Below are 11,078 nucleotides of genomic sequence, written 5' to 3' on the forward strand. Positions count from 1 at the left end.
CACTTTTGGCCCCCATCAATTGCAATTATATGAGAGTTTTTTGCTCATTATTTCTACTTCTCTTAACTATTTCTTGTCTCCTTTTTCAAACTAAATCATTGCTATGAGAATATCTGTCTCCATGCACTTACATACATTCCTAATGCATTATTGCATGCATATTCATACTTTGATGATCCCCCAGTTAACTTGAGTCTTGGTTTAACTAAATCTTTCGGTTCCAATTTAACCATCACTTATGTAACTAATCATAAATTAGTGTTTCGAAGAAGAAATGACTAAGATATGTTGGCAAATTAATAGATTAATGGCATTTTTGACAAGTTCAATGTGCCAATGATTCATCATATTTAAATTTAGGGCAAACATCATGCATGCATAGTCACAAACACATGATTGGTAAGATATGGTATTAATAAATATGATATGTAAAATATTATTAGTATTATAAATATGTTCTTTATTTCTCCTTCTACATATATAATTAATCCTCCCTCAAGTATAAGGGGAAAATTGTAATTATGTGGAATTTTAATATGTTACATTTTCTTCATAAAAATTCTATGTTTGAATATTACATTGAAACTACTAAAACATCAAGATGGATTAATATTATAGTTATTGGTCCAAAAGATAACCTCGTCAAAAAAAGATTCTTAAGAAGTATTTTAAAGTTTAAATTAAATAAGTTCATCACGTTCTCCAATTAGTATCTAAAAAGGCTTAGACCAACATAGTTGAGCTTGACATAAAACAACCAGTGCTTAAATTGCTTGTGATCTAAAACTTAAAAAACTAATTATCATAGTTCCACTCTACTTTTACACCCTTGAAGACAAGTTTATTAAAATTAGTTATAGAATCTTCATAAGTATTTTATTTTCCTTGTTGAGCTAAGAGGTGGGGACAAAGTCTCAATTTAGAGTGGTGCACATTAATATATTATCAAGATCAACATTGATAAATTAAAAGAATTAGGTCATCTTCTTTTGAGCTGTTGTAGTTTACTCTATCCGCTTTACTAAGTATAAAATTAGTTGCTCTATTCCGCTAAAATTTGCTCTGCTAAAATTTACTAAACTCTGTTAGAAGTTCAAAAAAAACAATCCTAATAAAAGTATGTTACACTTAGAGATGACAATATTAAGTGGATATCCACTAACCCGCTCCACCCGTTTAAAATAAATGGACGAAAACCCGAATTAAATGGATGAGAAGCGGGTGACGGATGAAGCGGATGATGGATCGGATCGGATGTGGATGATATTTTTTTCACCCGCTAACCATCCACCCATCCGTTTAACATATATTAAATTTTTAATCAAAGATTTTTACTAATAAAATATAGAATGTGCAAGAAAATTACTTGTCTTTTTTTTGTTGCAAATTAATTTTTCAAACAATATGTTGTTATTGTTTCTTTTTTATTAATAAATTAAAAAAATTATTATATAAATAACCAAAAATTAAAGTTTATCTGAGTTTTTTTTTTTTTCATTTTAGTACTCATCCATTTATCATCCGCTCCACCCATTTCATCCGCGGATGATGGACGAACGAATATGGATGATGGGTGAAGCGGATGACGGATGGATGTGGATGGAGCAATTAGGATAATGGATGGATGCGGGTGAAGCTCCACCCGATCCAAATCCGATCCATTGCCATCTGTAGTTACACTTTAATGTGCTAAAATTAATGTAATAAAATAGAATACGCCATTTTGATCTTAATACTCCATATAAGTTATCAGTTATTGTGAGATGATTTTATTCTCCTATACAATTAAACTTAATTAATAAATGGACAAAAGACATTTCCAACATATCTTAGGAGCTACTAAAAAAACATGTCTTAGGCACTTACTCCGTATTGTTAACACATGGCAAGATATAGTTAAAAGTCATCTGATATTTTACTCTTTAATAAAGAAAAGAGAACAAAAAAAAAGGACTCTTGGATCATATTGTAGCACGCCATAGTAGTGGATTGTTCTCCAATTTTATCTTCTTTCTCCAAGTTGAAACATACTTTATGCAAATTTTACCCTGAAACAGTAAAAAAATTAAACCTACAAGATATAAAGGCCTTAGCATATACGGTCCACACTCCACTGTTTGGCAAAGACGTTTCAGCTGAGGCCTGAGGATACGTGAGATTTTTATGGTATACTCTTAGGACGGAGTAATTAATACTAGTACGTTGTATGAATGTATGATAACAACTTACCATGTAATTTTTTTTTTTTTTATATCAATCAAACAAACAAGTCTACCAAGTGGATATGTATAGATCAAAACAAGTTTTCTAATTAGAGTTTTTGTTTATTTTAAGGATTTGTGGTACAATTGTCACTTATAATAAACAAAAACTCTAACCCAAGGCTTGTTTTGTTCATCTTAAAATATTTTAGTGTTAGTTGGGGTTTTAATATAGAGTGAAAACTTACTTAGGTTTAGGTACCCTTGTTTTTTCTAAATAAAAATTAACTAGTTGAAACTAGTTAACCCTTATAATCGATCTTTTGAATTGATCTTATTTTAGTTACAAATTGAGCTTAATTAAATATTCCCTTTCTGTTTTAATACTTTAATTACCTCGCTTACCTCTTATTTTATTCAAGTCAATTTAATTGTTTTAAATGATGTATCAATTAAAGTATAACACTTATCAAGAAAGGAGTAAGTTTTTATTTTTCAATAATTAGCTTATCAAATTGAATTGATTCTTACTAAAAATAAGTGAAATATACAATATGAAAAGAAAAAAGCCTAGGTAATTAATCAAATTGCATCTTTATAATGAAAAATGATGATATAACAAAATCTGGAAATGCTGTCTTCCTCATTCTTTTTTGATTCATAAAAGGGACCTACTTGTCACCTTTTCGGTCTGGAAGTAGTTGCGGACAACCATTAATGCCAAAATTAAAGCAAATTCCAGCATTATATCAATTTTTTTTTTTTTAGTACATGAACATTACTATTTACTACTATTGAATAATCGCCTTAGATTTTGACTTTATGAGTAATTTTGAGTTAAAAGTCCCACTAAAGTTATTGATGTCTTATCTTACCGTGGATAATATGTTACTTAACGCTAATTTTCTTTAATTAATTTGCCTGTAGTGGAAGCATAGATTAGATAGCAGACTTAGTTGCAATAATGTGATCTGAAATTGTTGTTAAAGTAAACTTGTATACTACAGTTCGTCAGTGAAAGTTCTTTTTTGACGTGAGGAATGTTTACAGTATATAATTATATTAGATTTAATTACTCCGCTAGAAAGAGTTTAGCTAATATATCTAGCCTACTACGTACTACGAGTATTATTTTTGTATAATATAAGATCGATTTTGAAATACCATCTTCATAGGCATAGAATTCCCATGTTAGTTGAATAGAGCTGGCTTTTTCCCGATTTCAGGTAAATTCCGAAAACAATTCTCATCACACCCGCCCTTGTTACTTTCTAAACATCAAAAAATAAGGTACTTGTACATTATACTTCATAATGATCCCTTGTTGGTCTCTAAACATCAAAAAAAAAAAAAAAAAAAAAAAAGTACATTGTACTTCATAATGATTAATAATAAAAGTAAAAACATACTTGTCATGGTATGTATAAAGAGCTAATAAATGTGATTAGAGTTTTTTTTTTTTTATCCAAACCATATATACTCTGTACAAAACTGTCATGGTATGAAAAGGAATGGAATTTGTAGTCCATATTGTGGAAAATACTCCGTAATAATATTGTAATAATGCATAGGATATAGAAAGTCTTGTTAGCATTGATAACAAGAACCAGACCTATAGAATTGAAATGAAACATAAGTCAAAACTCTTTTTTTTTTGGAAAAAATAGCTTAGCTGGGTGTGAAATGACTCGTTAAAAACGACGGTCGGGGTGGGGGGATATATTAGAATTAGACAGTTAAGAGGCTTAGCCCGTGAAAATACTGTTGTATACAATGACGAACCAGCTAATATGCACTACAACTCTCTTATTATCTCGTTCTCTCTCTTATTGTAGTAGTACTTTAATCTCATCTGAATAATCGCCTGCATAAAGCTGCCTCACAACGCCAACCGTCACCATTTTTTGCTTGGAACTTGTATTTCTTTACCTAGCTTTCACTACTCACTCTACATACCTATCTATCTTTCTTCTTCTTCAATCTTTTTTTTTTTTCAACGAACATTTTTTTCAGTTTTTACAAGTCATCATTTTTCTTTATTATTATTACAACATGCATGCATTTTTTTAATTGTATAATACAAACATTAGATTTAAAATTGGTGACATGATTAAAAGATTTTGGTTATTGTACGTTTTAATAAAAGATTTTATACCAACATGGAATATTCTCTACAAATACAAGTACCTGGCCTAAAGTCAATCCTACACTAATTTTCAAGTTTAAAGTTGAAATTGACCTAAATAACATGCATGTATATAATTTAGCTTGGTCTACCAACGAGGTCTTGATTTACCTGGTTTTAATTGATGAAATGCATACGCACAATAAGGGCTTAGGGCCTGTTCTCTTAAGTTGAAATTCAGTTCAGTTCAATTCAACTCAGTTCAGTTCAGCTCTTAATTTCCTTCTCTTATAAAATATTCAATTCAGTTCAGTTCAGTCAATGAGAACAGACCCTTAGTCTCTTCATCTTATTTTTATTTTAGTTCAGTTCAACTTTAATAAGTTAAGTTAAGTTCTTAATGTAACAAGTTTTTCACATGATATTTTCATTATATTGATATCAGTGGAACTTGAACTTTAACCTCAAAGAGTAAATTAAAGTGTAACCATGCATTATTGTAAAATAAAGAGAGTACGTAATAAGTAAAATTTAACCAGTTATGATACATTGTACTCCGTACTCTATGATAAATAAGATGAGTACTGTACAAGACTACAAGTACAGTATGATGGCCATATTCTCGATGAGATTATTATATCTTGGGTAAAGTTTAAGACGAAGATCTAACACCTACACCTCAAAAGGTTACATAAATGCAAATGATACATAGTTTAACCCAAAAATCCAATTGCAAAATTTACAAGTGATAAACTTTCTAAAAATAGGCAAACATAGTTTGTAAAACGTAATGCAACACGGATAAGTTACCCTAATACTGTTAAAAATCAAAAAAATTATATTAAGTCCAGAAAAAAGCATGCATGCCAAGCTTAGGTATAACTTATTGTGTACTCCTTCATACTGTATACTCTCGTAGTATAATGTTAATGTTAATGTTAAATTCATAGCACAGCACCAGTCCGTCCTTATGGCCAGTCAAAATTGATGACAAAGCAACAGGGTAAAGGAACAAAAAGGAGATCTAACACCCTATTCCATGTCATTTTCACTATCATTATATCAAATCTAGTGATATATACTCGTAGAATTGTACCTATATCTATTAATTTTTTAATTAATGGATTCATGTATACTTTTTCTGTCCTCTTTTGTTTGTTACAACTTTCTATTAGTTTGTCCATTTAAGCTTGTTCTATGACACGCATATTTTGTTTAAAAATGTACCAAATTTATACTACTACCCTCAATTCGTCTCAGTTTATTTGTTTGTAACTATTTGTGTAAGGTTTTATAGAGGAAAAATAATAAACGAGTGTGGGATTCAATGATCTTAATCAAGAAAAAATATAGAGAAAAAAGATTTCTTTATGGAAAACGAAAAATCTATCCCATAGATTGAGTAGACAAGTACCACTAAATACACTTTACTATTTATGGCACTTTATATTGTATTTAATCGTTTTACTCATTTGTAGTAAAAAGTTGCAGCCTAATCCACCAGGTCTCTTCTTAATGAAAGTAGCAACTTAAAATAATTTTTTTTTTTAAAAAAAAGGAAAATTTGTGAATAAGAGAAGGGCGCGGGGAAGAGGAGATAAAGCCAAAGTTGAAAGAAGGAAAGAAAAGAATTAAGAGAGAGAAAATATAAGAATTGAAAGAAAGAAAGAAAGAAGAAATGTCTTTCTCAAACACAGATCCCTAAATGAAGTTTGTTGCAGCAACAAGAAGGTTTTCATTGCCTCTCTTCTCCAACACTATCTCTACTTATATTTTCATTCTTTTTGCTTCATTTCATTTTTCTTTCACTTTTTAAGTCCTTTTCTTACCTCTCTCTCTAGGGATTGATTATCCATTAATTTTTACTTGATTATTTTTATTATTATTATCATATCATTAGTTTTTATATTTTGGTCAATGATTGAATTGGTTTTTTTTTTTTTTCCTTGAGTAGAACAATTTAACAATCATACAACAACCTAGTTTATTTATCATGAAGTCAATCAACAACAGTGATGATGGAAGTAGCTGCAACCCCAACAACACCACCAACAACAACAACAATGGTTGGTTACTAGGTTTCTCTCTTTCTCCTCAGATGAACAACATGACTCAACAACACCACCAACAACAGCAGCAACATCAAAATCCTAGTAGTACAAGTTCAGTTTCAAGTTCACTTGCTACCTTAAACAGTTTATTCCCTTCCCATCAGCTTTACCAACCAAACAACAACAATATTTACACTGGTAATTATTATGGAGGTGAAAACAGTGATCTTCATCAACTGCATGATAATAACAATAATCATAGCAGTAATCATCATCATAATCATAATTTGTTATACTCTCATCCTTTCTCTCTCATGCCTCTCAAATCTGATGGCTCCCTCTGCCTCCCTCAAGGTATCATATACTCTCACTTATCTTTTACTCTTTGTTTTCTTGCATGTTCCGAAATTATTAATTAATAGTCACGTTGATAGTGTAATTTAAAACAAAATAAGACAAGTAAATTCCGTATTTTATTTATTTATCTAATTTTGACTTTGAATGTGAAAAGGAATGGTGCAAGCTGCAATAGGGAATTGCTCTACTACAACCAGCTCTACCACAACAAACAATAATGCAACACCGAAACTTGAGGATTTCTTCGGCGGCGATCATCATCATTACGAGCATCATCAGCAACAACAACAACAAGAGGTTGTGCACGTGCAACAATACCCATTTTACCCTCAAATAGTAGGAGATCATCAACTCACACAACCACCAACAATGGGAGGAGAAACAGAAATATCAGCTGGGTTAAGGAATTGGGTACAACGGAGCTACATTGGGTGTATGGGATCGGTTGATGCTGATCATCATCATCAAAATCAAATCAACGGTGGAGATCAAACTGTGAGTGTCAGTAGTAATGGTGGGCCTGCTAATGGGCCTAGTGCTGGGCCTATGGGTGGGATAGGTTATGCTGATTTGCAATCACTGAGCTTGTCAATGAGCCCAGGGTCCCAGTCCAGCTGTGTTAGTGGGTCCCACCAACAACAACATCAGATTACACCCACCAATGTCACACCCATGGGAGCTGAGTCGTCGTGTTTAGGGATTGAGATTAGTCGGAAAAGAGGAGGAGAGAGAATTGAACATAATACTAAGCAAATTGTTCATCGTAAATCTTTGGATACTTTTGGCCAAAGAACTTCACAATATAGAGGTGTTACTAGGTATAATAATTAATATAATCTTTTTAATTTTTTTGTGTTTTTATTTATGTTACATTTATTTTTATTTAGAGTATGGTTTTAAAATGATTAGTAATGTGATATGATTTGATGAACAGGCATAGATGGACAGGAAGATATGAAGCTCACTTGTGGGACAACAGTTGCAAGAAAGAAGGCCAAAGTAGAAAAGGAAGGCAAGGTTAGTCTTAATTCATACCTAACCCTTATCTTTTTTTTTTGTCACGTTCATAGTGTAATTTCAAATCGTTACATGACAACTAAACCCGAGCATAAATAGTAAATTTTATCATTCTATAACTAACTTTTTTTTTTCTTTTTTTTTTTCAATTTCGTTGTGGTGGCCTGGATGTCAAATTTTGCAGTATATCTAGGTAAGTCTTGCAGGAATATTTTCTTGTTTTTTTTTTTTCTATTTAAATTTTGTCTTGATGTTTGAAATAAAGAAAATTCTAATAATAAAATGGACAATTATAGGAGGATATGATACAGAAGAGAAGGCAGCAAGAGCATATGATATGGCTGCACTCAAGTATTGGGGGTCCTCTACTCATATCAATTTTCCGGTAATCATTTATTTTATTATTGTTTGTTTCAAAGTAGACCAATATTTCCTGTTTTCTGAAATGTTTGGTTTTAAATTGTTACTAAAAAAACAGTTGGACAATTACCAACAACAACTTGAAGACATGAAGAACATGACTAGGCAAGAATTTGTTGCTCATCTTAGAAGGTACTACACCATTTAATTACCTTCTATTTTTTACTTCTTGTTTAATTTTGATTTAAAATGCACTGATTTTATAATTATATAATGTTTTTTGCGATCATATATTCATTTTAATTATATCTTAGGTCAACAATTAATTATATGGTAATGTTATGTGTTTACTGCAGGAAAAGCAGTGGTTTTTCAAGGGGTGCATCAATCTATAGAGGAGTTACAAGGTAAAATGATTAGTCCTAGTTTATAAACAATGCAACCACATTTAGTGCAAATGTATCACACTAATTTGATTGCTTGTATTTCAGGCATCATCAGCATGGAAGATGGCAAGCACGAATCGGGCGAGTAGCCGGGAACAAAGACTTATACTTGGGAACATTCAGTGAGTTTTTTCTCTAATCCAAAATCAATTTACACCCAATTTTTAGCTAGCTAGTTAGCATAATCTAACAGTTGGTTAAAACTTAAATCTAAATCATTAATTATTTTTCACGTGTTTTGTGGTGTAGAATCTTTGATGAGCAAGTAATCATAATAATAATATTAAAGGGACTTCAATTCTTTATGATCTAGAAAAAAGCCATCCTTTAAATCCACTAAATAAGTGTATATCATCTTTTTGGACACTGGTGATATGATCATAATAATACTTGCGCAAGTATTACTACTATTAAATGGGTCTTTTGATCAGGCTGTTCGTAAGAGAATATCTTTAAATCAATCCTTTTTTCTGTTGTTGCCTTCTCAACATTCTTTCACTTTATTTTCTTAAAAAGCAAAGATCATCATACAAGAATTTAAGTTGATCCTTTTTTCTTTTCTTTTCTAAAAGAAACTCTTTTGTTTAGTACTAAAAAATTCTGTTTTTTGTTTTTTAAGTGGATCAACTTGTTGCTTTGATTATGAGTATTGAGTTTGACTCCTTTTTATTTACTTAGGTACTCAAGAGGAAGCGGCCGAGGCGTATGACATTGCAGCAATTAAATTCAGAGGGACTAATGCTGTGACCAACTTTGACATAGCTAGGTACGACGTAGACCGTATCATGGCTAGTAGTACCCTGTTAGCTAGCGAGCTAGCTAGGCGAACCAAGGATCCACTACCACTGCCACCACCACCGGCACCAGAAAAGAACGTAAACGAGGAGGAACGAGAGAAGCCTGATTGGAAAATCGTCCTATACCATTCCTCTCAGGAACAGCAACAACATCAGCAACAGCAGCAGCAGCAGCAACAGCAACAGATTGAGCAGGCCTCAATGGGAATGGGCTCAGCCCAAGCCAATGGCACAATGCTGGGGTCAGCCCAACAAGACATTGGTGGTGGGACCCATTACTCTAACACGTCATCATTGGTTACTAGCTTGAGCAGCTCAAGAGAAGAGAGTCCTGAGAAGAATACAAACAGCAGCTTGCCTTTGGCCTTCACAATGCCACCTTCAGCAACCAAATTGTTTGCTAATCCTGCAGCAAACATTGGCACTTGGATCAACCAACCCGTCGAGCTTAGGGCCCCTTCCATTTCACTCTCTCAAATTCCAGTTTTCGCCGCTTGGGCAGATTTACACTAAGTTACTCGTGTTTTGCTAGTGTTACCTGTATTTCTGATTCCCGCGGATTATAATCCTATAGGTGTGAATTGGTACAGTGGTACAATTTGCGTTCCCATACCCGTACCACGACTAGGTAACATTGTTAGTTTTTGGGTATTGATCACGGTCATTAGATTCGTAGTAGTAGTAGTACTAGTATTTATTTGTATGGAGTAGTAATTAAGGCTAATGTGGGTTAAATTTATTTCATGGTTTTTATTTGGATGTAAGGTTAATTAATTTTATGTAGATCTTTTGATCAAAAACTGAAAGTAACAGTAAGGAAAGAAGAAAGCATTTTAAGCCTTTACAGGTTATCATTGAAATTCTATGAAATGAAATTTGACAAAGGGGACATAAATTCATCATTACATAGCATAATATAGCTTTCATTTTACCTAAGTACATGACCAAATTATGCATAAAATTTGTTTTTTTGACTATGATATTTTTTTTGTAAACACTTTTTGACTAACCCAAAAAAAAAAAAGGGAAATTAAATTTTAGTTAGATCCTTTATTTTCCCCTCTTATATGGACATCATGATTACATATTTTTTCTCTTTATCTTTAAAACACTTTGCTTTCTTCAAAGGTAACAGACATGTCATTCCCTATGATTCAAAAAATAAAGATTCCCAAATGACCAATTTTGTGATTAGATGTTATGTATATCTGCCAGTTTTCCTGTCATTTTTTACTTTCATCTTTGTAATCTTGGGAACTAACATTTTTGCCATTTTCAGTATTTTTTCATATCAAAACTCTTTCTTCCTGATAATCCATTAACTAGGATAAACGACAAGATTTTTGTAACTTTGTATAAGCGTGACTTGATGCATGTAAATGTAATATTGTAATCTTTATATGTGTGTGTTTTACACAGAAAAAGAAGTATAAAAAGGTGTAAATAAATCTTGTAAAAATCTTGAGAAGAATTAGATTGTTTCCTTAATTTGATGCATAAATCTGTAAGACTGCTAGCAACTCAATGAGTAGTTCATTTAGAACCTCGATAGCTTCATCTTAAGGCTCAAGTTTTTCACATTATTTTGTTGAAAATACTCCATATTTTAAAAATGCATGTTAGAGCAAAATCTTATAAAAGTCATTATAACATCAAAATGAGGTGATTTTATTACCTATTCTTGCGAATTAGTAGAAATTATTTTTAAAAATACATGTGCATTT

The 11,078-nt window shown here is 31.8% G+C and overlaps 1 protein-coding gene across 1 annotated transcript; it reads left to right on the forward strand.

The window, feature by feature from the left end:
* The first annotated feature begins 5,808 nt into the window (after nucleotides 1-5,808).
* LOC110682464 (AP2-like ethylene-responsive transcription factor ANT) lies at nucleotides 5,809-10,208 on the forward strand. The gene is made up of 10 exons (XM_021858803.1): nucleotides 5,809-6,057; nucleotides 6,281-6,731; nucleotides 6,889-7,552; nucleotides 7,669-7,751; nucleotides 7,936-7,944; nucleotides 8,048-8,136; nucleotides 8,230-8,303; nucleotides 8,468-8,518; nucleotides 8,603-8,679; nucleotides 9,236-10,208. Exons 2-10 carry the CDS (start codon nucleotides 6,320-6,322, stop codon nucleotides 9,865-9,867), a joined length of 2,091 nt encoding a protein of 696 aa, XP_021714495.1. The 5' UTR covers nucleotides 5,809-6,057; nucleotides 6,281-6,319; the 3' UTR covers nucleotides 9,868-10,208.
* Nucleotides 10,209-11,078: the final 870 nt, after the last annotated feature.

The sequence above is a fragment of the Chenopodium quinoa genome, unplaced genomic scaffold (assembly GCF_001683475.1).
Source record: "Chenopodium quinoa cultivar QQ74 unplaced genomic scaffold, ASM168347v1, whole genome shotgun sequence".
Classification (NCBI taxonomy): Eukaryota; Viridiplantae; Streptophyta; class Magnoliopsida; order Caryophyllales; family Amaranthaceae; genus Chenopodium; species Chenopodium quinoa.

Coding starts and splice junctions, on each gene's coding strand:
- LOC110682464 (XM_021858803.1), top strand. CDS start 6,320: ATGAAGTCAATCAACAACAGTGATGATGGAAGTAGCTGCAACCCCAAC. Junction 8,304..8,467: donor TTTGTTGCTCATCTTAGAAG/GTACTACACCAT, acceptor TGTTTACTGCAG/GAAAAGCAGTGGTTTTTCAA. Junction 8,680..9,235: donor CTTATACTTGGGAACATTCA/GTGAGTTTTTTC, acceptor TTATTTACTTAG/GTACTCAAGAGGAAGCGGCC.